We start from the raw sequence: 26,856 nt of genomic DNA, 5'->3' as shown, positions 1-26,856 counted from the left end.
TGTCTTCCTCAAGCAAACAAACGGTGTTTTATATTCTGAAGGAAACTTAGACGGGGCTTTCCAAGGCTGTTGAAGTTATGTGAAGTTACGTGAAGATTCAAGATGATTTAAAGACGTCTTTAAAGGAGACAGTAGGACTATAAGAAAGCTAAAAATCTGGGCGAGTGGCCGGGAAAAGCATGAGGACAGTATCAGAAGACCAGTTGCATCGTGCGGACACCGCGGGTGAACAGTACTAGCCAGCAGTCTTGGATGCGTAGCTTCCCCCTTTCTAGGCCTCCATATCTGAGTGGCACGGATGGAGAGGGGCTTCATCTCTGCAGACTTGAGCTCCTGAGAACATCCTGAAGCTCGGGCCCTAATCGGGGCAGGTCGCGGCCAACGCCCTTGGGCCTAAGGGCAACGGCAGAGGCAGTCCCTGCCCTCTGACCTTGGCTCCCCCTGCGCTTGATCGCACCGGTTCTGCACTTGAAGTCCGCAGCAGAAACGCGACGGCGGCCGCCCCGAAGACTGTAGGAGGGGCCGAGCCTAAGCGGCTGCGACGCTCTAGGCGCGGAGTCCAGCGGGCGACCGGCCGAGCTGCGGCGCCCTCGCCCCGCCCCCTATGGCCTCGCCACGCCCCCGCTCCCCGTCCCGCCCCCGGCAGACCACTTGCCGCGCGCCGATTGGCCGCTGCGGTGCGCACGGCCCCGCGCCCCGCCCCGCCGGCGCTCCCCCCCCGCCTCGCCCCCGCCCTCCGCTCGCGGATCCCGGGGCCGAAGTGAAGCCCAGCTCGCTGGCCCGGCCGCCGCGCAGCATCTTCCGCTCTGCGCGCCCCTGGGGTCGCCGTGGGCAGCAGGGGAGCTGGGTGAGTGCTGTACGCCGGCTCCCGGGGCGCGCGCGCGCGAGAGGAGGCACCCCCGGCCGGCGGGTCTCCGGGCCTGCGGAGTGCGGCGGTGCCCGGCGGAACGGGCCTGCGGGTCGGGGGCCTCCGCCGCCCCCTCCGGCCCAGTCGCGTCCCCTCGGGCCGGCCGGGGCGGGTCGCACCTCCGCGCCCCGTCGCCGTCGGATGGCTGCACTGGGAGGTTTGCCTGTCGAGCCGGCCGGCTTCCCAGGCCGGCGGGCAGGGGGACGGGGCACGCGCACCGGGCGACGGGGCCGCTCCGGGCTCCGTCGTCCCCCCACCCCCGGGGGCGCTGAACCTTGGCTGGGAGTGTTGTCAGCGTTGTGGGGACTTTTCCGACTCCGTCCGCACGGGGGTCGGGAACAGGGAGGGATCCGCATGCTCTGGAGAATGAGCCCTACCGTGTGAGTGTCCCTTCCGATAAGGGGCAGCAGAGAACCGCTGCTGTGGGCGGCAGTAATGCCGGGGAGGATCGTTCTCGTTTTCCAGCCGCAAGTTGGGTTCCGAGTTAACTACAGGGAAGCGCTCAGTCTGAATGGTGATTATGTGACCTTTTGTAAGCCCAGGAGGTGGGTGGGTAGGGGGGCGGGGGTTCGAGCCTCACCGCGGAACGAACGCGTCGTCAGCTCTCGGCTTCCAGAGACGTGACTTGGTGTGCGGACTGTCATCTCTCCCTCCGACTCACATGCCTGCACCCGGTCCGTTTCCCAGCGGCCCCCGAGGCGCCGACCCCCGGCTGGGCACACTTCTGCCCCGGCCTCTGCAGTCGCTCCTGAGCTGCCTCCTCTTCCCTCCAGCCTGCGTAGGTTTCACAAGCACAACAAACGTTAAGCATTTTTACCGGTAACAGAGTTGCAAGACTCTGGCTTCTTTTTTATTTTTCAGTTGCAGTTTACGTTCACCATTGTTTGTTTTAGTTCAGGCATACAGCGCAGTGAGTTTTCCTAATTAAAAAGAAAATCAGAACTTATCTTGAGCATTGAGGCGGCTGGAAAAGCCGGTTTCGGGAGAGGGGGCGGGGGAGCCTGTAGTTTTCCTCTTCCGGAGACACGCCCTCCCCACCCCCACCCCGGACGCACTAGGGTTCCCGCGGCAGGAACTGGCAGGCCTTTCCCGAGTTCATTTCTGGAGCCCCGGTCAAGACTTTATCTTATCATCTTACCCTTACTTGCTCCTTTCAATTGATTATAGTAATATATTCACAAAAGAATATCCCGTAAAAAATTCATGCAGCATAGAAGTATCCCAAGTAAAAAGTTAGAATCCCTTATTTCTTCACTTGGCATCCTTTGCATGCTCAACTCCACTCCCCAGAAGGGGACCATAGCGTCGTGCTGGCGGGCACCTGGCTTGCTGTAAGGGCACATTTTTGTATCAGTTCTGTAGACCTGCCTCGTTTTTGAAATGCCACATCGCTTGCCATTGTTTGGAGGTGCTCTAATACTTTATCAGTCTTCTACCGATGGACATTTTGGTCGATTCTGGGTGTCTGCCATGGAAAAGCCCTGCTGCATAAAACCCCTCCCAGCGCTGTGGGGGGACTTAAACAGATCAGTGTAAATGCTCTTTGCACTGAGACTCTCTTTAACTTAAAGGGTTTTATAATGTAAAGGCAGGACTAATTTTCTCTGATTTGAATGGGTATCTTAGAAGTTTTGTGTTCTTTTGTACTTAGAGGTTGGATAAAGAACAATGTGAGGACTAGGTCAAATAATGGTGAATTTATTAACCTTGTTACCGCCCGGCGCCATTGACCTCAAGGGCGCCTTGTCCCACTCGGCTGCCAAGCCAGCGCGGGAGAGAGAAGGCGGCCCCAGCAGACACGCTGTGTGTGACACCGTCTGGGCGAATCCCCTGGAATGGCCAACAGGCACAGAACTTCTTGTTCCCTTTTTAAGGGTTTCTTTTATTGTGAAATGTGTCTCAGGTACCGAACAATGTATGACGCGGGTATGTATATTTAAAGAACACGATGGCGATGACTATCGCTGTCCCTCGCACCAGATTAAGAAACAAAACATTTACATCTTACAGGAGTAGCCTCTAACCTCATTATTTGGTTCATCTTTCTTTTGCTTTTTAAAATAAACTTTACACATCAATGTATATTCACATGTACGTATATATTTACACATATGTACATAAATGTGTATGCATACACAGAAACACATCTTCAGTGATACATTCCGTTTTGTATGAATGGTGTTAAAATTCTTGTACAAGGAGATAATGAGCACGCTTCACAGTTTTTCACTGTTATTGAGAGTGGGGCAGAGAGCTGGCTGGGCGAGGGTCTGGGGGGTAGGTGTTTGTGTGGTACCTGGGGGAAGGAATGTCTCAATAACATTGCTGAGTTACATATAATTGGCTAATGTTCCAAAGAGCAACAAAATCGTGCCTTCAGGGTTAATTTTCCCTACCAACATATAAAATCATAACACCATATTAATTTCTGCAGTTAAATCCAAAGCTTACTGCTCCATAAACTGCGCCTTTATTAACAGTGAGTTTTCCATTAAATACACTATGATCACAAAGTTCTTTCCCCCCGAGGGTGGATGAGATAGATGCAAGCAGGCTTAGTGGAAAATGCCAGAGCTTTCCAAACGTGAGGCTGGAATTGTGGTTCATAGTCGCGAGTATTCACCTGGCCGTGTAAGGGAAGGACAGCACAGTCGCTGTTGGACGGAGGCTCCAGGGAAGGAAGAGGACAGGGTGGCGCCCGCCCCTGCCCTGTACGGAGGCCCTGGCTGAGGGGGTCAGTGGGCGGCAGCGACGGAGTGAGTCCCAGGAAGTCGGGCTCCCACCGAGGGGCCTGGAGGGCTCGGGGCGGACCGGGTCCCGCCAGGACAGCAGAAGCGTAGTCCTGGGGGGATGAGGTCCGAGGGAGGGGTGGCCCCATGTCTGCTGCTGGCTCGCTAGGGAGGTCACGGGTGGGACCCCCGTGCAGGGAATGACAGTCCTCTGCTGAGACAGGCTGCAGGGCTGGACGCGAGAGGGGCCAAGCACAGCCGAGTACAGATGGGCATCTGGGCCAAGCTCGGGCACTCGGTCCTCCAGGTAGAAAGCCGCTGTGGCAGCCAGCGCAGCTCTGCCTGACGCAACACCGCTTCAGCGGGGCCTGCGACCTCTGGCCTGGGGACACAGCTGGCCCTCCGAGCTCTCCTGTGCTGCCTCCTTCCTGTCGCCTCTTCATTGATCTGGTGGCCCTCAGACACCAGCAGCTTCTTGACAAGAAGGTTAACCCTTTTTGGAGACATTGCCTGTAGGAATATGTTCTGATTCTGTCATCCTACTTGACTGATACTTTGGCCGGTGATAGAATTTTACTTGGAAATAATCTTCCTTCAAAATTGTGAAGTTATTGCTCCATTGTCATCTTGCCTCTAGTGTTGCTGTTGGCAATTTAAAGCTATTATGATTCTCGATCCTTTGTATGGGACCTGTTTTTTCCCCTCTACAAACTTCGAGAATCTACACTTTGTCTCGTGCTTAAAAATTTAAAATGATGTGTCTTAGTGCGAGTCTGTTTTCATCCATTAGGTTGAGTATTTGATGGACCTTTTAAAACTTCTGTTCTGGGAAATTTTCTTAAAATATTTTGTTATTTTCTCCCTTCTATCTCCTCTGTAGTCTCTCTTCTGAAATACCTGATATTTACATGGCAACCCTGTAAAGTTCTTCTGATTTTCTTATTTGTTTTCCAACTGGCTACATACTGCTAGATTTTCTTAACTTTTATTTCCCAGCCCGTGTATTTGGGTTTTTTTAAAAAGATTTCCCGCAATTACATTTTTAATTTTCAAAGGCTGTTTTTCAGTCTGAATGTTTCTTGTGAAAGCAGCCCGTTCTTCACCTGGTCTTAGCCAAAATGCCAAGGCGCAGCAGAGCATCCTGTTCTTGACTGGTAGATGCAGCACATTCTCTTACCTCTGAGATGATAATGGTTTAAGTTTTCTCTGTCCGAATAGTTTCCCGCCTTCCTGTCTGGGAGGAAAGGGTCCGGCTGCTGTGTCCTGAGCTGGGACAGAGGAGCAGCGGCCCTCACGTCCTGTCTCAGGGTGACACCTGTTTCTTCCTTTGTGCGTGGTGTACCCCCAGCCAGAACACAAGAAATGGGAAACCCTCCGGCCCCTGCCAGGAAGCGGAAGAAGCCATTGTCAGCTCCCTAAAGAGAAAAAGAGACAAGGCCAGGGCCTGACCTTCCCTCCTGGTCCCCCCAGCCGTCCTGGGGTCGGAGTCCAGCGTCCCTGCCGCGGGCTGGGGCAGGCGGCCTTCTCGGGTGTGCCAAGTCGGTCACCGTCGTCCCTCTGCTTCCAGCTTCCTGACTGAGGCTGTTGTCTCCTCTTCTGTGCTCCCCATCACTAGGGACTTACTGCCCCTTTAGCGAGGTTTCCGGAGGGAGCAGAATGAGAGGCGGGCGGATGGACTGCCTGCCTTCCTCACCCAGAAAGAGCAGTAGTTATTCTTGACCAAAGAGTAAACTTGCAAGGACGGAGTGCCCTCTAAGAGCAGCCATATGTGTGTGTGCATGTGTGTGCTTGTGTGCATGTGTGCGCGCGGGAGCCATCTTTTTAAGTAGGTGATTGACAGTGTTGAGGGATTTGTGTGCCGGACGCTGCTCTCCTTGTTTGTCCTCACACTCGGAGGGATGTGCTCTCGTCAGGCCACCTCACGTGCCAGAAGGCCGCAGCTGAGGGGCACGTAGAGCTCAGACGGCGCCCGGCACACTGCAGCGATTCCAGGACGGGCAGGCGGTGGGTGAGCTGGGCCCAGGCCGGCCGGGCTCCAGAGCCGCTTCTCTGAGCTGCCTTGGGGGTGGCAGGTGCCCGCCTTTGGTCCCTGGGGCTTCAGCCCTTGTAAACTGCCCTTCCTCTAGGCCTTTGCTTTGCCAGGATCGCTTCCCAGGGGGGCTCCCTTGCATCCCGGAGCCCAGTTCTCTGAACTGGGGAGCAGTGCGGTCCCCGAGAGTCCCCGAGGTGGCTGCGAAGTTCCCTCCGCAGGGCTCCTGCCGAAGCAACGCTGCTCAGGCCGTGGGTGCAGCTGTGCCCCTGCCCCCCACCACGGGCTTGGGGCTTGTGTGACAGCCGTTGGCCTAGGCGGCCGTTCATGGCAGTACGCCTTTTTGTTCCCAAATTTTCATGACAAAAAATTTTAAACATATAGACCAGTTGAATAGCAGATTTAACATTTTAACATTGTGCCGTGTTTGCTTTATCTGTGTTTTGCTTTGCTTAACCGTTGGGTAGCATGAGGCTGGCACTTTGCCCTTAAATGCATCAGCCCGCAGCTCCTGAGCCAAGACCGTTCTTGCCACGGAACCACAGTTTCTGTTGTGGCCACACCCCAGAAATTGTTCCCTAATTCTCTAACACCCAGCCTGTGTTCAGATTTTCTCAATTGGCCCAGACTGCCTTAAAAAAAAATTTTTTTTAATACCAGGATCAATAAAGTTTCACACATTTCACTCCGTTTGTTAGTTTCATGTTTTGACATGAATGAAATTCACGCTTAAATCCATTGACATTTCCTGCTTGCCGTGCTCTTGAGGCGGTCTCACTGCTGGAGAGGGGGCGCACAGCAGCCTAGCAGCGGAGGGCCCCTGAGGTAAGTTGGGGCATCCTCCCCGGATGTCGCTGATCGTTGGGGTCACCGGGGGAGTTTTAAAAGACAGATGACGTGGTGTCACTCTTGATTTTCTGATCATTGGGCTCCCAATGACAGATGACGTGGCTCCCAGTTACCTTTCTTCCCCTACACAACCCAGCTGACTGTGGCGTTAGCCGGGCACGGGTCCCCGAGCCTGCGCGGGGACCACCGCCCTGCCCTCGTGCACCGCTCTCCTGGGCCAGCGTTGCACGGCTGGAGAATGTCTGCATTCTTCCAGACGTTGCTCGAATACCATCTGTCAAGTGTACACACAAACCACCGGCCCTGCAATATTATGCACTGCTGCTAAAACAACGTAAAAACCGCTCGTGGAAGCGCTCACACCGACTCCGCCTAGAGAAGGAAGCACTTGGTGTGTGTCCCGAAGGCTGAAATGGGAGTTTGTCTGTAGACGAGCGATGAAAGGCACAGGAGAGTGTGAACTTAGTGGTGTGTGCCCGCCGGGCTGTGGCCGCCCGCTGCCGTGGGTCGCTCCGCGGCTGGAGCGTGCAGCGTGGAGCGTGCCGAGGGGTGGCGGTCCGCGGGCTGAGTCACGGGAGGCCGCCTGTTCGCTGCATGTGTGGGACTGCACCGGGCAGGCTCGGGGGAGTTTTTGAGTGAATGGCATGATCCAGTCTGAGTGTCAGAGAGAAAATTCTGGCAGAATATGGACTTGGGGAAGCAGGGACGATGATTTAAAGGAAAGAGTGTGTTTGAATATATTGTAACAGCAGAATTGATTTCCCTCACTGTAGTGAGGTTTCCTATTACCAGCTCCTGAAATTATCAGTTTAAATAAACTCAGGGATAAAGTTGACTCCGTTTCTCCTTGTGACAGGGTCATGAGTCACATATTGCATTTCAGAATTTGAAAGCTGTGACAGATTCGACAAGAATTTGAATGCCTGCTAAGTGCCTGACACCCCAGGACCATGGAAAACTGGGGGTCAGACCGGCGAGGGAGCCAGCAGGTCACGGGAGTCAGTAGCTGCCACTCAGGACTTGCCGGGAGCCTCCACACGGGTCTCACTCGTCCCCTTCCCCTTGCAGCCTGTCCATCCCACAGCTGCCTCGGGGGGTCCTTTTAAATGTCAGTTCTCACGGTGGCCCGGTGGCCCATGAGCTCCCTGAGGACCCTCCCTGGCCCCTGTCGCCCCCATCTTGTTTTCTCCCTTCCCCTCACTCCCCCCAGCCGCGCCACCAGCTCCCTGGTTGCTCTGTGAACCCGGCACCGCCCTCGGGCCTTGTTCAGCTCCCGGTCTCTCTGTCACGCACCCGACCGGCTCGCTCCCCACTGCGCAGGTCTCGTTCTCTCGCCTTGAGACCCCTGCTACCTCTTACCCACCGTCCTGTCTCTCCCCCCACCCCCGCCATGGCAGGCATCGCTTTCCAAAATGGTGTAGCATTTACTTTTTAAAAAGATTTTATTTATTTTTAAAGGGGGGGAAGGGAGGGAGAAAGAGGGAGAGAAGCATCGATGTGAGAGAAACATTGCTGTCAGAAAGAAACATTGATCGGTGGCCTCTCGCATGCATCCTGGCCCGGGACCTGGCTAGTAACCCAGGCGTGTGCCCTGGCTGGGGATTGAACCAGCGACCTTTCGCTTTGGGGGACGACACCCCAGCCACTGAGCCACACCAGTCAGTGCATATCGTCTCCTTTTCAAGTCATGGATAATGCCATCCCCCCCCCCCCGCCCGCCGCGAAGCCCCACACAGTCAGCACTTTATCTGTTCATTGATGTGCAAGGCACGCAGGGGACATCCTGTAAACGGATGCTGGGGGACGAAGGGGAAGCTGACCTTCGTGGTGGAAAGTGACAGCTAAGCTGACGCCTGCTGGACGGGTCGGCACTAACTAACTAGGTGAGCTGGGCAAGGAACGGCACGGGCGGGGGAGTGGGTTTCCTAGGGGTTGACGCAGGGAGTAGGAGCATTGAAAGAGAAGCCAGCGTGACTGGAGGAGAGAGACACAAAAAGGTCATCAGAGGACGCGGGGGCAGGTGGCGGAGTTTTGTCTTTATCTTAAAACAAACAGGAAGGCGAAGGTTTGAAGCAGGAAGGAGATGCCAGCATTGCGCCCTTTTCAAAAGTCAGCCCAGCGGTGGCTGAGGACAGGTGGGCGGGGCAGGTGTGGCTGCGGCTCAGTCAGGGGGGCTGCTGTCGTGGGGCAGGTGAGACAGCTGGTCCCAGGGCACTGGGGTGGGGGTGGAGGAGCCGGCGGGGCGGGAAGGTGGGCTTGAGAGACGTCCAGGAGGTGTCGTCGGGGGATGGGTTGGCGGGAGAGGGAAGAAAGACGCAAGGACAGCACCTTTCTGTCTGGCTTGTGTAATGAGTGAACGATGATTCAGTGGTTGTAGGGAACCTCCAAGTGAGGTCGGTTGGGAGGAGGAGCCGGGGCTGTGTGTTTGGACACGCTGATTTTGGGGTGACACCGCATGCAGGCAGCTGCATGTGTGGATCTGAAGCTGGATATTTACATCTGTGACTCACCTGCACAGAGAAGCAGTGAAGGGGAGAATTTACCAAACAACCCACATTTTGAACAATTAAAAGTTGTTGAGGGTATTACTGGGGGAAGTTATATAGTTCTAAAGTTAAAGTCTTTAAAAATCTGTTCTCCCTATCCTTTTCTTTGGTTTGTAGATTAAAATCTACCAAAATGGGTGGTACTTCACTAAATTTTATCCTTGTTCTATGAGATTTGCAAGTGAGAAGGCAAATAAGCATCCCCTGAGATTAAGTATGCAATGCGTCTTTTCCAGAAGTATTTAGATGTCTGAACAATTCATGCTGTTGGATTTTAGGCCGGCACAGCCGTGCTGCCCGCAGCGCCAGACGCCGGGTCACAGCGGCCCGGGAGGGGGAGGTATTCCCAGGGGTCCATCCGGCAGGAACCCCACGGCCGCTGCGTGCTCCCGGGCCGCGCGCCCCGGTTTCAAGATGACATGGGCTTCCTCTAAACGGGGAGCTCGCTCTTGCACAGGCTCCTCGTGCTCCGCCCCCTAGGCGGTAGCGCAGCAACTTCCCCTTCCCTGGCCGCTGTGGGAGTGGGCGGCGGGCGGCGGGCGTGGGAGGCGGGCTGATGAGGGGCCGCGGCGCACAGCTGTGGCCGTGCGCACCGGCCTTGGGATCAGATCGGCGCCTCCCTGGGAATCTCGGCGCCCCTCCTTGCCCGCGGTGTGGCCTTGGGCACGTTACCCGTTCTCTGAACCTGTTCAGTCACGTGAGGCGGTAACAGTAACTGCCGGAGAGTGTCGGCCAGGACTCCGTGGAGTAGTCAGTGAAAGGAGTTTTTCTGAGAGTGGCTTGGAGCGGCCTGTAAGCCAGAAGCACCTTATAGTTAACAGCTCGTAACAGTAGTGGGGGGCGGGGCCGGGGGAGAGACGTAGACTTTCTTTGTCATTTGAGTCAAAGTATTTTGTTCTGGTTATGCAGACCCGGAATGATACAAATACTCTGTTCATCTGCTGATTTTTTGTAGCATTTTTTAAATGATACAAATTGTAATTTAATTTTAAAAAGTGTTCATTGATTTTTCTGCTGCTTTGTTAATCCCCTGATGTCCAGGGCTGTTTTCTTCCTCTTCGTTCTCCCCGCGGTGCCTCGGTGCCTGGTTTGGAGGAGGTGGTCTGTACATATTCAACACACACCCTGGAAGAATTACGTGCTGATTAAATACCGTTACAGGTGCAGGTCTGCTCTCATGCCAGGCACAGGAATCAGGGAAGAAGGGACATGAGTCAGGGGAACCCTCAATCAGTCTTCGGACCCCTCCCAAAATTTCTCCCTGAGACGCCTTAGCTTTCCCCAGACCTTAGTTACCACTTCATTACTGTGAGCCTCTTGTTTGTATTTCGGCCTTAAACTGCTCTTCCTGTGGTACCTGTCCATCTGTCCTGTGCACCTCTCTGCCTGACACCCTTCAGTCACATCCAGTCAGTTGGGCTGAAACTGCCCTTCCTGTTGTGGTTAAAGCTGTATCACCGGCCACCGCGCGCCCCCGCAGGCAGGGTGAGCCCCTCCCTGCCTCCTGAATTCTCCTGTGGTGTTTCTGACCTAAAAGCTCTCTCTCTAGCTTCCGCCAGCCTGGTCTCCGTGTGCATCCTTCTTCTCTCTTCCTGTCTAGAGCGAGGGCTGGCGTCTCGAGCCTTGGCCTCCCACCCGCGCCTGCAGAGCTGCTGCCACAGCCGCGGAAGTCAGAGAGCTGGGCTGTGGCTTCCTTGTACAGGCCGAGCTCACGGTCTGCAGGCTGCACGCCCAGGGCTCTGCCTGCTTCAGGAGCCACACTGCGTGCGCGCAGCACAGCCACGCTCATGTGCGCACATGCTGTCTGGCTGCTGCAGGCCACGGCAGCAGAGTCAGACCGTTGTGACAGGTCGATCTGCAAAACCAGAAATGTATGCTGTGCAGTTCTGTACCGGAAGTTTACCAGTCCCTGGCTCAGGGGGTGCAGCCGGCCCTCTGGGTTGCAGACTTGAGGGGCTGAAACACCCTTTATGACCTTGCCCCAAACAGGCTCATCACCATTAGCCTTTGCAGCACCTCAGACTCTCCCGTATTTTTCTGACCCGACGTAATTTTGCAGATTTTCTTCTTTTTACCTGCCGCATCCCCATTTGTGTTTCATGGTCCAGCGCAACCTGCTCCCCTGAGCTCGTCCCAGCAGGTGGAGCCCTGTAACACCGCTTTCCTGCCAAAGTTGCAGCACCTTGGTGGCAGGGCTGCGGGCGCATGCAGGGCGCTCAGTGCGTTTTCACTCAAGGGCCCGGCGTCTCGAGCTCCTGCCGCTGTTCGCTGCCCCTCAGTGCTTCCAGGTGGCCTCTTTCCCCTGGGCCTTCTGCTGTCCTGAATTGCCTTGCCCGAGTGTGTGCCGTTGGGGATCCCCGCGGCGCTCGCCCCGGTGGCTCTTCACGCACGTGAGTTTTCTCCCATTTTCTGTCTCTGCGTCCCAGATAATAGCTCCAGAAGTCAGTAGTTAAAACAGCCATTTTCTCATCGTCTGGTTTCTGCGGGTCACGAGTTTGTCTGGACACAGGCAGGATGATGTGTCTCTGCACCACGCACCTGGGGCCCTGTCCAGGCGGCCCCGAGTCCGGCTGAGGCCGTGGCCAGAAGGGCAGCCAGCCCACAGCGTCTGTTGCACACGCGCAGTTGAAGCCAGTGGGTGGTCGGGGCGTTACCTGGACCCGGGGCCGGAACACCTGTGCAGGCCCTGCCGGCGTGGCCTTGGGGTTTTTACACAGTGGCCGAGGGCTTGAGGGCTGGTGTCCCAGGGGGCCGGCTACAACCCACCACCTTCTGTGGCCGAGACTCAGGCCTGTGTGGCAGAAGCTACGCAGCATCACTTCCGCTCTGTAGGTCAAGCCATCTGTGTCATTGGGTCAAATTCAAGAGGAGGGACGCACCTCTCAGTGGGAGACTGTGTCCATCCAGCGTGCTCGCTTAGCAAGTGGTCAGCCCCTCCGCCCCAGCCTAGTCCTGTGCACATCTCCATAGGTGTCCATCCAAGTATCAAATTTTCCTTCTTAGCTGTAGTAGATTTGGACCTAAAAGTAAATCTGTGTTCAAGCGTTAAAAGAGGGGTAACATTTTACTTTGTAAAAATACCTCCTTCGGTTGTCTCTCTTTCTTTTTTGTCTTATTTGTAGAATACGGTGTTTAATGAAAGATCGGCGCTGAAGGGGCGACCATGGCAGGCTTCCTAGATAACTTCCGGTGGCCGGAGTGCGAGTGCATCGACTGGAGCGAGAGGAGGAACACCGTGGCGTCCGTGGTGGCCGGCGCGCTGGTGAGCGGGCAGGCCGGGCGGGCTGCTGCCACCCTGCGAGTGCGCGCGGATTCCTCTGAACTGCGATTCCCGTTCAGAACTATTTATGTCACCGTGGTTGCATAGAAGTAATCTCCACAGTGTGAGACACTGTTTCTGGGCAGAATGGGGTCGGTCCCGGGTTCATCCGACTTCGCAAATTTGCTAAACTTAAAATCTTCTCTTCAGTTCCAAAGATAATACAATCAGTGGAGGAAGTAGCATTTTTAAGTTAACGTGCAAGTCCTTTGAGATCCTTAGACACTCAGAATTTGATGGAGCAAATGTTACGGTGTGACTCCCTGCAGGGCCCCCGGGAGGGCGCTGCATGGCCACTTCCCCTGCCACACGGCAGGGGGCGGGGTGAGCGAAATAACTGGCTTCATTTTCTCCCCAATGGCTTTTCTTTCGTAACCTTTTATTATTAAAAATGACAAGCATTTGGACAACTGTAATAGCATAATCAATAAAATATATATTTAAAAAAATGTCAAGCATCTAAACAAAAGCGAGAATGATATAAAGAGCCCCCTCTCCTCTTATACTCCATTTACTTAATGTGCATCTTCAAACAAAAAGTCATGACCGAGTTTGCTTGAGCCTTTCATCAGCCACTTCCCGCCCCAACTGCGCGTTCTGTGCGCAGTGCAGCCTGTGTTACATCTCGTTCAGCACGCCGTTCTGTCCCGGAAGCCCCGTGGGAAAAACTAAAGGAAGCGCAGGGGGAGCAGAAGGGGTCGGGCCGCGCTCCGCCTGCAGGGCTCTTGCTCTTTGTGACCGCCCCGTCGGCGCTCCGCTCGCCCGTCCGCCGCTGGTCCGATTAAGTCTGTTGGGCTGAGTGTCCGCAGAAGCATCGCATGTCGCAAACCATGTCCCAGCGGTTAAACCGTGTGTGATTAAGTTACGTAACAGCTTCGGGGCGGGACGGCGGCAGCCGCCTGGCCGAGCGGAGGCCGGGGCTCGCGGGCCTGGAAAGGGGGAGGGAAGGGAAACCCGCGGCGGCCGGGAGGCGGGCAGGCGGGCGGTGAGCCGGGGCTCCGGTGCAAGTGAGGGCGGCGGGTGCCTTCCCGCGCGACAGCCTGTCCCGTGCCCTGAGAGCGGACCCTCAGAGTCTCACGCCGACGGGACGGGTTCGGGCCGGCGCCTCCGCTCGTCGGAAACGTGAGCCCGGACTCTTACTGGTCCTACGTCGGCGTCCAGAGCTCGGAGCGGAGCTGCCGTGGGTTTCATTCGCGAGGTCCGGCCAAGAGGAGGGATGGCCCTAAAGCGCAGGCCGGGCTGAGCCGGCCTTAGCGCGGCGTCCGTGACGGGCCCTTCTGCAGTTTTTCACAGGCTGGTGGATAATGATCGACGCGGCCGTGGTGTACCCCAAGCCGGAGCAGCTGAACCACGCCTTCCACACGTGCGGCGTCTTCTCCACGCTGGCCTTCTTCATGTAAGCGCGTGGGCGTTCGCGGTGCCAGGCTGTCCTCCCCAAAACACTCTCTCCTGAAGGGTCAGTGCCAGCTGCTCCCGGAAGGACTTTTTAACGAAATGATGGTTTCTTCTTTAAGTGGTAAATAGATAAATAAATCCCCATTTTATTAAGATTTTTAAAAATCAAGAATGAGTGCTAAATTTGGTAGTATCATATTAGCATCTGTGAAGATTATCATATGATTGTTCTTATATTTGTTAAACTGGTTATTTACTGTATTCCATCAGTCCCAAGATTTTTTTTTTTATATTATCTGGAAATACCAGGGTGCTTTATATAGTCAGTGGTATCTGTAAATATAGTAGACAACATTTTTTTTTTCTTTCTTGGCAGTTTAAAAAATCATGGTGAATTTTATTTATTTTTTAAAAGATTTTTTAAAAAGATTTATTTATTTATTTTTAGGGAGCAGGGCAGGGAGGGAGAAACATCCGTGCATGGTTGCCTCTTGTGCACCCCCTGCTGGGGGCCTGACCCACAATCCAGGCCTGTGCCCTGACGGGGAATTGAACCAGCGACCCTCTGGTTCACAGGCCAGCACTCCGTCCACTGAGCCACACCAGCCAGGGCTGTTTTATTTTTTTATTAAATTTATTTGTTTTGGTTTATTTTTTCCATCACCCTTTATCCCCCCATACCCTGTTCCACCTCCATTCACTCCCTTCCCCCCATAATCACCACACTGTCGTCTGTGTTTGTGAGTTCTTTCTCTTTTTTTTTCCTTTTTAGCGCAATTGTGGGGAATTTTAAAAATCAGTTGCATCTTAGATTTAATGAAATATGTTACATTTCTGGATTTGTTTTGGGAGTGAATCATCCTCAAGTATTGAGGATTTCACCATGGAGGATTATTTTTTAAAATAGGTTCTTGACTCTGTTTGTCAGCATTTGGGGCTGAGGTAGGGAGGGCAGGCAGGGTTGGTCTCAAATGAGAAAAGAAATGGCTTTTTTTTTTTAATCAAATGATTTTCATGTTTATACGTTTATCTCACTTCATAAAAGAGTTTGAAAGCTTTTCATGGATGTCTTTTAATAATTAAAAATATGTTAAACATCAAGATGATAGATTTTTTTCTGCTGTCTGGATTTCTCTAAAAGTTTGAGTTGTAGAAGTTGGAGCTACTCGTATTTATTCAGGATGCTACAAGGCAATTCCGGCTGCAGAAGCCCTTGCTCTGACAAAGGTGGAGTCGAGCGGGCCTGTTGATCACCTGTGGACCAGGTGTCCTCCATGTTTTAGAAGTGGATCTGAGAAAATCACTTGGAGTGACACAAAGAGAGCCCTTTAAATTCTTGACTATAACAAGAACCCTCAACTGCAGTAAGGCACAGCGAGTCTCTCCTGTGCAAACAAAAGAAACCAGGAAGATGGCCTCTCTCTCCCAATCCCCGGAGACAAGTAACAGTACTCTCTCAAAATTGAGGATGCTTTCTGGGTGCTTTAGGAGAGTAAGACTAATGTAACATCTGTGTCCCCTGGGGTTAGTAAGTTAAAAGGTATCTTCAGTTATTCAGATATTGACTTCAGTTAGAAGATGTTTTCCGTCTAAATAATGAGTAAATATCTGTGAATGTTTTAGCGTCATGAAAGCTCATTACATGACTTGGTTATTGTTCTAGGATAAATGCTGTGTCCAATGCTCAAGTGAGAGGGGACAGCTACGAAAGCGGCTGTTTAGGAAGAACAGGTAAAGTTGTTAACGTGTATGTTGGCAAAAAAGCGACTGATCAGAAAAAACGAAGCCTCTAGTGAGTCTTTGTGTAGAACTGGTAATGGCTGGGCTTTTTAAAAATTAACTTTTAAGATAAGTCACAGTGTTTATTCAAATCCTTAAGGAAGTTAGTTACTGCCAGGAGTTACTCTTTTTGTCCTGCTTGGCTGGCCGTAGTCCCTGGAGAAAAACGCTGCTACTCAAACCCCATGGCCGCTGGGGTGACTGTTACCCCGGGCCCTGGCCGAGAGCGTAGCCCCCGTGGCGCTGGCCTAGCGGAGTGTGGACGCGCAGGGAAACCCGGCCGAGGACGACAGCGCTTTTCCCACGCGGCTCTGGTGGCCTGAACCCAGTAGTCACCCACGTATCAGTTGTGTAAAAGAATGTGCTGTTTGTCTACGTACCAATTGCCTTTTTTGGAGTTTGAATTGTTTTGAATTGTCACCCAATAGTGTTTTTCTTTTACTCAGGTTATAGCACCTTCTGTTAGGATCCAGGAGTTTGTTTTCGGTGGGATTTCCGTGCTTTGTGGGCAAAGCTCAGGGCCAGAGGTTCTGCTTCCAACCTGTAGGACGAGGGGGGCCAATCCGTGGTGGTGGCTGGAAATGTGGAGCGGGTGGGAAATTTTGAAAGATGAGTAAGAATACTAGGAAGTACCCACAGACTGCTTAGTGTGCACCAGACACTGTCCCGAATTAATGTATGTAATTGTCACAGTGTTCCTGGGAGGCGAGTGCCTTTGTCCTCAGTTTCAGATGAAGGCGCTAAGGCGCAGGGAGCTCAGATAAGCCGTCCAGGCTCACAGGCGAGCAGGCGGGCAGCCGGGAACAGCGCCCTGGCGGCCCAGCCCTCGGCCCGGCCTTTAGCCTCCATGCATGTTTGCAGCTGAGAACCATTTGCTCCCTTTGTCTGGTGTTGTCATGTGCATATATTAGTCTGCTTGATTGGGTATAATTTATATAAAATACAAAATAAAATTCTCCAATTTGAAGTGTTCAGTGCGTTGCGTGTCGACAAGCGTCTGCAGCTGTGTCACTGCCATCGCTCCAGAAAGTTCCTCTGACCCCTCTGCAGTCCATCCTCCCCGTCCCCTGCACCCCCCGCCCTGCTTTCTGTCACTGTCATGTGGCCATATAAACGGAGTCATAAAGTGTCACACTTTAAACCAAATCAAGCTGTGAAGAGCTTAGTTTTTTAAAAATAATTTTAACTAAACATTGTTTTGGGCGGTGAGAGCGTTTCCCATGAGACCTGCTCTCTCAGCAAACGTCCACATGTGCAGAGCAGTCTTGCTGCCCTGGGCACGGCGCTGCAGCGTGGAGTTCTAGGGCACGCGTTCCCCCGAGGGGACAGCGACAGGCGACAGACCATGCGTGTGAACGCGTGCTGTGTGCGTGTCTTGTGCCCGCAGCCACGGCAGGCGGTGTTGGGACTGAAGGAGCATAAAGGGTAGGAGGTGTGTGTTAGCTGGTGAAGATGTACCACGGGGCACAGGATAGTCTATTTGATTATTTTTCTTTAAAGGCTAATCCACTGACATTGCTGTAGATTATGTTACTATTAACGATTTTCTATAGAAAATTTCATTGTAACTTACCTACATTTTTTAGGTTTAACATTGGTCCTTATTCATGTGCGGTCTTCCATTCCTTTGCGGGGATGGCTAACAGAAATACTTTGGCTACTTCTAATAAAGCAATGACCGTATTTTGCAGTATATAATGCACTTTTTTACACAAAGTTGTGAGGGGAAAATCAGGATGCGCAGTGCACGCAGGTATAATGATTATTCTCCATGGGCATCATAATGGGTACGCAGCAAAATGTGGTATGCAGTATTTTTAGACTATATACAACAGGGTAAATTTTCAGTTAGGGTTTAACCAATCAGCTAAGTCAAAGAATTCCTTCTGAAGCTTGCCTGGCTCAACCCCCTCAGCCGTGAGCCCCCCCAGCCCCTCAGGGAGCCGCCGCGGCAGGGGTGTGCGAGCGTGCGGCTGGCGTGGCAGCCTGCATTGGGCCCACAGTGCCTCCAGGTCCGGTACCCTAAGGCGCGGGGCTGCCGAAGGAGCAACGTCCTAAAGCCTGTTCTTCACACAGGTGCTCGAGTTTGGCTCTTCATCGGTTTCATGTTGATGTTTGGGTCGCTTATTGCTTCCATGTGGATTCTCTTTGGCGCGTATGTTACACAGAGTAAGTACCTGTTCCCCCTTCATTCCGTAGGAGAGACTCACACATGTCTTTCACGTTTGGCTTAGTCCCCGAACTGCGCCTGGACTAGTTTCATCTCAGTTCACTTGAAGGTGTGTCTCTGTGAAGGGACACAAGTGGCTGGGCGTGTTGGGCGCACGGGCAGCCTGGTCCCCAGGCCCTTACACACAGTCCCAGGGTCCGCAGGGGCCTGGCTGCCCGCCGCCTGCTTTCACTGTCGGTGTGGCAGCAGTTCCTGACCTCAAGTGGCGTGGGGCTCATTATAGTCTTTTTTTCCAGTTAACATCAGATTTTTTAAAAAGATTTTATTCATTTATTTTTAGAGAGAAGGAATGGAGGGAGAGAGGGAGGGAAACATGGATGTGTGAGAGATGCATTGGTTGGTTGCCTCTCGCGCACCCCCAACTGAGGACCTGGCCTGGAACCCAGGCATGTGCCCTGACTGGGAATCAAACTGGCGACATTTTGGTTCTCAGGCCAAACCTCGATCCAATGAGACACTCCAGCCAGGGCTAATAGCAGATTAAAAAAAAAAAAGATTTTATTTATTTTTACGACATACCAATCAGTTGCCTCTCACACACCCCTAACTGGGGACATGGCCCGCAACCCAGGCACGTGCCCTGACTGGGAATCGAACCAGTAACCCTCTGGTTCACAGGTGAGAGCTCAATCCACTGAGCCACACCAGTCTTCAGATGTTTTCTTGCAGCAGTGTGGTTGTATTTGGTTATGGGATGCTTGTCCATACCCAGGTGGGTTTGCGATGTAATATTTATACCCATGTTACCATTCTTAAACCTGAAAAATGCTGAATTCCAAACATACTCTGCCCCAAGGGCTCCAGATGAGGGGTGTGGACCGCGATGATTTCCTTCCCACCAGTGCCCCCGTCCCTGACCCTGGCGTGTAGTGTGTCAGCCACAGGAACTGCTGGTGCAGAGGAGCAAGTGCTTTGCACGCCCCTCTCAGGCTTCCGGCCACTCCGGCCCCGGAAAGAACCTGCCTTTATTGGCCGCCCCCCTCACCCCAGAGGCAGGAGGCCCTTTCGGTAACTCCGCTCATCTTCCGACCCCTCGGATCTGCGGAGTCGGGCTGTCACTCGGCCGCTCTCCGCCGACCTTTTAATACTCTTGCTGGGATGCAGTTTGATCAGCGTGGGATCGTTGGAAGGCCTGTGTCGCCCCGTGGCACAGGGGCAGGCAGGGCACGGGGACGGGCCGACGGATGGTCGACAGTGGTACTCAGCACACGCACCTCAAGCTTGTCGGTTCAGTTGGTGCAAAACACGGACGGAGCACACAGCTCCCGCGCGCCGCCCCCGGGAGGGAAAGCTTTTAAACCCGGCTTCATGGGGATGTAATTGGCGAGTCGTGTGATCTGCCCACTTAAAGCATCCAGTTCCACGTCCTTACAGTGTAGAGCCGCGCGCCCCACCTCTCCGCTCACCGTGAGACCACTCTGCCCAGGCGGGAGCGCCAGGCCACCGCTCTGCTGTCCGCGCCAGGTCCACGCAGAGGGCCCGCAGCACAGAAGTGGGCCGGGGAGGGAGCCCTGGCTCCGGGAGGGTGGGCCGCCACCGCGGGGTCCCCAGAAAGCCTGCGTGGCTACTCGACGCAGCACGTGATGCTTCCTAGTTTCCCACCTGACAACAGGCATCTGTCACCGCTCCTGAGAGGCATGTGGGGAGGCATCACTCTGTGAAGGCTGCACACCCGCCCTGTGTCGTGACCTTGAAAGGACTAGCACCTCCCGAGCAGCGCCCTGGCCACTGCGGGCCCGCCTCCCTGTGTCCCCAGCCCTGCTCACTGAACACGCTGTCCTCTTTGTAAACAGCAGGCGCTTTTGCCTCGGAGAGCGTTTCTGACACATCTTTCCAGTCTTTGTACAGCTGCTCTCGAGCGGTTGCTAACCCTGATCGCAGCTGGCACTTCCTTAGCGCTTTCTGGGCGGGGCCCTGTGCTGAGCACTCCGCGCTGCCTGCTGGTATCACACCCCTTTGACAGGTGAGGAAACTGAGGCATGGCGAGGGCGAATAATTTGTCCGCAGTCCTACATTTGGTCAGAGCTTGAGCTGGGATTCAAGCCCGGGGTCTGGCTCAAACCCGCAGCCCCGGCCGAGCCGCCCCCGGTGGGCACCGGTAGCCAGAGGCAGAGATGGACGCCCCTGCATCCTCACCAGTGTTTTTAACCAACCCTTGTAGTTTCACGAAAGTTGAATATCCCCAAAACTTCAGTCGTTTCCAGTCGTCCCTCCTGTCTTCCTGGGAAGACAGTGGCCGCTTCCTCCAGGAGAGCCCTGGCGAAAGGACAGGGTGAGGAATCAAAGTGGTCCGTTCCCCCGCCCCCCGCCCCTCCACCCCCCGCCACATTCGCACAGCAGGATCTCGCATTCAGGAGAGAGAAGAAGTGGACAGACTCTTACGTCCTCGGGAATTTCATTTGTATCTTTCTCACATTTTCTATTTCTGTACTGGCCATAGGAAATAAAGGCTTGATAAAGCTAGAACCATAGCAATTACGTCAGACAAAAAGAAAACCTCTTAAGTTCATTGTCTTTTATCAAGAGTGAGAGCAGTTTTTTGTTTTGAGTGAATGAGATTTGCGTTTTCTTATTTTAATTTCATCATTGACTTCTTAGAGTTAAGGAACAGGAGCAGCGTTGTGTAATACGCCACACTGGTCATCCGAATGGCATGTATACTTTGTCACCATCCCTTGCTCTCTGTAATCTTCTGTTTTACTTTGTGTGTGCAGACACGGAGGTTTATCCAGGACTAGCAGTGTTTTTTCAAAATGCACTTATATTTTCAAGGTAAGTTGCCTAATTTCCTTTAAAAAAAAGATTTTATTTACTTTTAGAGAGGGGAAGGGAAGGAGAAAAAGAGGGAAACATCCCTGTGCAGTTGCCTCTCACACGCCCCCTACTGGGGACCCGGCGCACAATCCAGGCAAGAGCCCTGACCGGGAATTGATGGTTCTCAGGCAGGTGCTCAGTCTCCTCTGAGCTACACCAACCAGCCTGGGCTAGTTGCCTAATTTCTTAACCACACTCGAAACATTTATAGAAATACCATCTTTATCGTGAGAGCAGCATGTACAACGGGACACGCGTAAACCCCTTAGACTAGTTACAATGTATACAACTTCTTTTAAAAGATGAAAATTCTGCTGTTGTTTAAGAGCCGTTCAGTCAGCGGCCTGCGGTGTGCCGAGACCTCTGCGGATGCCGTGCAGGTGTTGTCGTTTTCATTCCCACCTAATTACCCTCAGTGCGTCGGGCACGTGGCTCAGAGCTCACCTGCGGACCCCCGGCTGGTAAAGGCAGAGCAGGTGTTTGAGCCCTGGGCGCTGCTTCCGTGGCCTTTGTGTTGTTAAGGAGCAAACAGAAAACGTATTAGGTACCTTTATTTTAAAACGAAAGAAATCAGAATTAATACATACTATGTATGTTTCATACAAAACCTGATTGGGGAATTGGTGTTTTTTTTTAAGATAGCTTAAAGTATTAAAATAAAACAATAGTAAAAGTAATTTTTAGGGGCTGTCTTCTAAGAAGCCCCCAAAATGAAGCCCGTATCTTACACTTTTCAGAATGACTGTCTTTTAATGTAATGACTAATGTTTAAATAGTGCTCACCAAATATATCTAAAATGTGTTATTTTAATTAAAAATACCAGTGGAACACAGTTCTAGTATGCAGCTCATTTGAAGGAGACTGGTTTTTTAAAAACAGCATCCATTTATAAAACTACCCCCCTTCCATAAAATCATTAAGATCTAACCCTTGGAGAACTTTATTTCTGTCACTGGTTTTAAGCAACTTGATTATGATTGTTTTCTTCATATTTTTTCTGCTTGGGGTTCATTTAGTTTCTTGGGTTTGTGGGTTTGTAGTTTTCATCAAATTTGAAATCTTTTCAGCTATTATTTCTTCAAATGCTTTTCCTGTTCAGCCCTCCCTGCTGGGATCCCCATTACGTCTGTATGAGGCCGCTTGAAGTTACCCCCAGCTCCCCAGCGCTGTGTGTGTGTGTCCCCTCTCTCTCTGTTTTGGTTGGGATGGTTTCTATTTGTTACACCTCTAAGTTCACTAATGGCTACTGGCAACACCTCGTCTCCTGCGCCTCCCCGCCCCCGGGGAAGCTGTGTTCTTCCCATCTCGGAGCCGGCCTGCGTGTTGGCCACGCTCCGCTGCCCCCTACCCCACGGGCATGTGGGGCCCACTCACAGTGGCCCTGCTGCCCGCCCGGGCGTGCCGGTGCCGAGCCCGGCCCTGTTGGTGGTTTCTGTTTTCTCTCCACGCTGGGCCTCTTCCCCATGTGCTGCCTTTTCCTTGTTTGCGTGGCTGGGGCTGGACTTCCTGGTATTTCTTTAAACATTTCTGAGCTTTGTTCGGACGCAGCCGGGCCTCCTGGACGGTGCAGCCCAGCTGCGTCTGCTTTCCGGCTCTGTTGGGCCGGACCGGAGCAGCCGCGGCGGGGCCACATGTGCCGGCAGGGCGGCCGGCGTCGCAGCGCCCTTCCTGGCGCTCCGTGTGCTCCGGGTGCTCCCCTCCTGCCACAGCCGGTGTAGGGGGTGAACTCTGGGGGGCTCCTGCCACATGCTCTTCCCTCATGACTCATTTCCCTCCCCTCGCAGCACCTTGATCTACAAATTCGGAAGAACCGAAGAGCTGTGGAGCTGAGCTCGGGCCCTGGGCCGCATTCTCCTCTGTTACATTCTGTTTGTAGATAAGTTTTTATCTTTTAATATAGTTTCCACATTGCCAAATGGAATAGATTGTACATTAAATGCGTTTCTTTATACTTTTATGCTCTGAGTTTTGAAACAGTTTTATGAAATCTCTGGGGTTTTTTAATGACTAGATTGTTACTATGTATATAAGGCTGTGGAGATGGGACAGTGCGTGCCAGTCCCTTGTTCCCGACTGAAGGCTGACCCGCGTCCTGGGCCTGTCGCCGGGAGGCAGGTCTTCTGTCCCGGTGTCTCTGAGCTCCGACCACGCACGAAAGCCACAGCTCCGGACAGCTGAGTAAGCACTGAGCCATTGGAAAGGGTATTTCAGCAAGTCGTAATTTATTTTGGCTTAAAAATGAGATTGTTTTTAAGGAAACATGTTCTTGTGCGTTAAAGAAGTGGACTTTTATATGGAGTTTTTTTTACATGCTGGAAGGACTAGTTTGAAAGCCTGTTTTAAAAACGTTTCCTTCAACGTGACTGTATTTGGGGGGGGGGGGGGGGGGCGGCGTGCAGGACCCGGACAGCTCAGGGTTAGCGGTTCCCGTGGAAAGACGGAGGCAGCTGCGCGCGCTCACAGAGCTGCCCCACGGGACTCGGCATCAGGCCAGTCGGAGACCACGGCCGGCCGCTCCAAAGCATGAACCCTGCGACCAAAAGCGGAATAATTGGTTTCGAGCTGAAGCTCCTCTTCCCGAAGGGAGTCGCTGCGACCTAGCGAGCACCAGGCGCGCGCTCCGCTTAGTTGCCAGCAGCGAGCCTCTTGCTCCAGCGCTCGAGCTTCCGGCGCGCGCTTCCTGCAAAATGTGTGTCTTTAGCCCGCAGTTCCCGTCCAGCCAAACCGCCTGGGCCGCGCGCGGCGCCCCCGCGGGAGGGTTCCAGAGGCTCTTCGGACCCCTGCTGCGGCTGTGGCATCCTGTGCTGGCCCCGGGCCTGTGGACACTTCCTCCCTCCAGGCGGACTTCACAGAGCCTTCTGTTGCGAGACGGCGCAAGGCGGCGGCGGCAGCGGCGGACGCAGCTCCTCCGGGGAGCCCGGCCTGCTCCCTGCGGGCCTCCTGTGCGTGTGCGGGAGCGGGGCCGGGGCCAGAACGCGCGCCTTTGCCTGGCCACCACGCCGTTTCATTCCTTCTTTCTTGGTAATGGTTTTTTCCTCAAAATGTCAGTGATGTGTCTTGCTTCCAATCAGCTGTAAGGCTAATTACTTGTTTCTGTTCTCTGGTAACCTGTTGTAATAAATAGTTACACCTCTCACATTGTGATGATATCAAATGTGTCAGAGAAAACAAGCCATAACGATTCGTTTGCTTTCCATTTTTCAGTTATCCAGGGGGGCCAGCGAAAGCAGCAGCTCATCGGTACTCCGCCAGGGCTGTGGGGGGGCGGTTCCGAAGCCTGACCGCTGTCGGACCCGTGAGTGGGACCAGCTGGACAGGGCGGTGAACGTCACCCCCCTCAGAGACGGGTCGCGACCCAGGCCCCGCCTCCCGCGTTGTGCCAGTTCCTGGAACAGGCGTGTCCTGACCTGGTCAAGCATGTGACCTCCTGTACCTGGTGGCATTTGTGCATACTGCCGGTGACCGGCGCCCCCAGCTACAGACTCTACGCACCCCTCTTTGGGAACTGCACCCCGTGTCTCAGGATGGTGGCGGGGCTCACTGTTTTCCCCTTGCGCTGGTGACACGAGGCTGGTGCGTGGGACCCACCCCACTGCAGCTGTCCCGCCGGCTCTGCTGCCGCCCACGCCTGAGGGTGCGAGTCCAGGGGAGTGTGTGCGACACCCACGTTGTCCCTGAGGCCATTGCAGGCGAAGTGGGGGTCTCCCCTGTTCCACAAAACGTGGAAGAGGCACAGGCTTTTGTGGGGACCCTGGGGTAAGGGTGACATTTGGCAGGATGCTTTGGCCCCTCTTGTGGCCTAGTGAGCAGGCATCCATGGGACTGGGAGTCAGAACAGGCCGCTCTTGAGAAAGCAGACATGCTGGCCAGACCCTAAAGCTTTGGGTGCTCCCAGGCGGGGTGGCTGTGTGACTTAGAGGTGCTGCAGCCTCTCAAAGGGGCTGGCCTGGACTTGACCGCAGGAACCACCCAGGGGAGAGTGCCCCTCGGGAAGGGCAGAGGTCCGCCACGCCCCGCAGAGCAGCCGCCAGTTGCAGTGAGGACTTCCCCGCCAAGGGCAGGCGACGCTGCCCTGCCTCCCGCCCCTGCCTCTGCTGCCGTGGCTGATGTGGCGTGCACGCCTGTTCACAGCGGGGGCCCGACTGTCGGGCTCTGCCGAGCACCCCCCAGCGCCCGCCCCCAGCCGCGTCTGCCCCTCCAGTTTGCAGGGGCAGGTGGGGGTGTCGGGCGTCCATCTGCCTGGAGCACCATCCTCAGCCCAGTGTCCGCGGGACGCCCGCTGGGTGGGAATGGGAACGCACTGCAGCCACGAGTGGGCTGGCTGGCCATCATTCGTGACCCTTGGCGTCCGGTCTGGGTGCTGCCTGTTGGCCGTTGACTTCATGGCTTGGACGGCGGGGAAGGGGGAGGTCGTGAGCAAACCCGTATGGGGGCTAGAGACATGGAGGTTGTCTGTCCTCCGGGTCCCTGCCCGGGGGGCGTCCCCACCCCCAGGCAGCCAGGAAGCAGGTGCCTGGGCAGAAACGCACGCGTGAGCCATGGACCCGCCCTGGACGCTGCCGGCGGGGTGCGGCTGCAAGGCGGGCCGGCTGCCTTCACAGTGCGGGGGCCTGTCCGTTCCCCACAACACTCTGGGCGGTGGCGGTGGGGGGCAGGGCCGGGCCCCAGCCCCAGCTGGCGAGGAACCGCAGGTTCTCCACATAGCAGCCCCCCGTCCCCGTCCAAGTGTGGGCTCCACGTATGCGCTGCTGCGTGTCCCCCGGCCTCCGGTTCCACTCCGGCCTTCCTGTGCCGGCGAGCGAACGGAGCTGCTGCCCTAAGGGGCTGGAAAAAGTAAGACTGGCGCCCTGGCTAAACACGCAGCAACAGGGGCCACATGTCGAGGGACACGCTCGTCCGCCTCCCGCAGAGCCCACTGACGGCTGGGGTGGTGGACGGCGCCCTTAAACGGCAGATGAAGCTACTCCTGGGGCACCTGCTCCGGCTGGGCCAAAGGTGCTCTCCAGGCGCCGGTCCATTGAAGCGGCCAGATGAGGAGCTCGGGCTGAGACACCCAGCACCGCAAAGGCGAGGACAACAGAGGACAAGCTGATGGCCGTTACGCTGTCATGGACCCCAGGCCATGGCAACGGGGACACCCAGCCCTGCTGTCCCTGGAAAGGAGACCCTCTCCTGGGACACTGTGCCTGGGTGGGTCAGCCACTTCACGCCCCTGGGTAGGGAGCAACTGGTCAGACTCAGGCGGGAGCCTGGTATTTTAATGCACCCGGGGTCTGTGGCAACGTCCCCGCGTGGACCGGGACACACCGCTGGCAGGAGAGAAAGCAGTGCCCTGGTCCAGCCCGCTCCTGTCCCGCGCTCCCCTCCCCACCCCCTGAGCGCGCCACCTGCCCCAGCCAACTTGCGAGGTGGGCACGGCCTGTCTGGGCCCCGGGGCTGCGGCCACGTTAACATCTGAAGATCAGGCCTCGGTGTGATTGTCATACAACCCCATCCACGTCCCTACTAAGTATCTGTCTTTCTGACCTGGTGCTTCTGCCATTCGGTGGCATCCGGTTCCAGCCGCCCGCTGATCGGAACATCCCCTTACAATGCGCCGCTGCTGATACCTGCGCTGCTTCTCCGGTTTCACTTTTTCCTCCTTGTGCCTGTGCTGTTGCGGATTGTGTGTCCCACAGTCAACTGGTGACCAAGGGAGTTACCTCCCCGCTATTGGAGCCCTTCGCTCAGGACACCTGGTGCGGGGGGCTGGGGGCGCATGGGACTGTGAGAGCCGGTCACGCGGCGGGGAGTGCGGAGAAGACACTGCCCCGTGACAGCTGTCTGACCCACCAGTGTGGCCGGGCCAGAGTGGCGACGGCCCACAGCTGACCCCGCTCGGACACGGAGAGCAGCTGCTGTCGCTCCTGACCCACCAGCACCCTCCCGCCTCCTGCGTTGTGCCGGTTCCTGCAACAGGCTTGTGCCGACTCGGCCACGCGTACGAGTAATCCGTGCTGGATGCCTCTCATCCTGCGGCCAAGGTGCCCTTGTAGGCAAGTTTCCCCTCACAAACTCGGTTAATTAGCAGGCTCGAGTGGCAGTCTCTTTCCGAGGTCTTCGTGGCCCTCGGCTTTCAGAGGCGGAGTTCGGCCTCGGGGCCGCCCCTGGGTCTGCGTGTTCTAACCCAGAGGGAGACGTTCTACTCACACGTGTGAAATGCTGGTGTGGCGGCTGCTGAGGGTGTCCCGGAGGACCCGCCGAAAGGGGCGGCTCTTG

The 26,856-nt window shown here is 54.7% G+C and overlaps 1 protein-coding gene across 2 annotated transcripts; it reads left to right on the top strand.

The window, feature by feature from the left end:
* Positions 1-737: 737 nt before the first annotated feature.
* Positions 738-22,973, top strand: TMEM50B (transmembrane protein 50B). Of its 2 annotated transcripts, XM_054577936.1 has the most exons (7): positions 738-847; positions 12,183-12,322; positions 13,663-13,775; positions 15,438-15,505; positions 17,630-17,722; positions 20,498-20,555; positions 22,383-22,973. In XM_054577936.1, the coding sequence occupies exons 2-7, from the start codon at positions 12,224-12,226 to the stop codon at positions 22,426-22,428; spliced, it is 477 nt and encodes a 158-aa protein (XP_054433911.1). In that variant the 5' UTR covers positions 738-847; positions 12,183-12,223; the 3' UTR covers positions 22,429-22,973. The 2 variants fall into 2 exon arrangements, with proteins under 2 accessions (XP_054433911.1, XP_054433914.1); XM_054577939.1 differs by lacking the exon at positions 17,630-17,722.
* The last annotated feature ends 3,883 nt before the right edge of the window (positions 22,974-26,856 follow it).

The sequence above is a fragment of the Pteronotus mesoamericanus genome, unplaced genomic scaffold (assembly GCF_021234165.1).
Source record: "Pteronotus mesoamericanus isolate MK-2021 breed Mesoamerican mustached bat unplaced genomic scaffold, CSHL_Meso_final contig_116, whole genome shotgun sequence".
Taxonomy (NCBI): Eukaryota; Metazoa; Chordata; class Mammalia; order Chiroptera; family Mormoopidae; genus Pteronotus; species Pteronotus mesoamericanus.
Note: the sequence above shows the minus strand (reverse complement) of the source record. Positions and strands in the feature narration are given on the sequence as shown.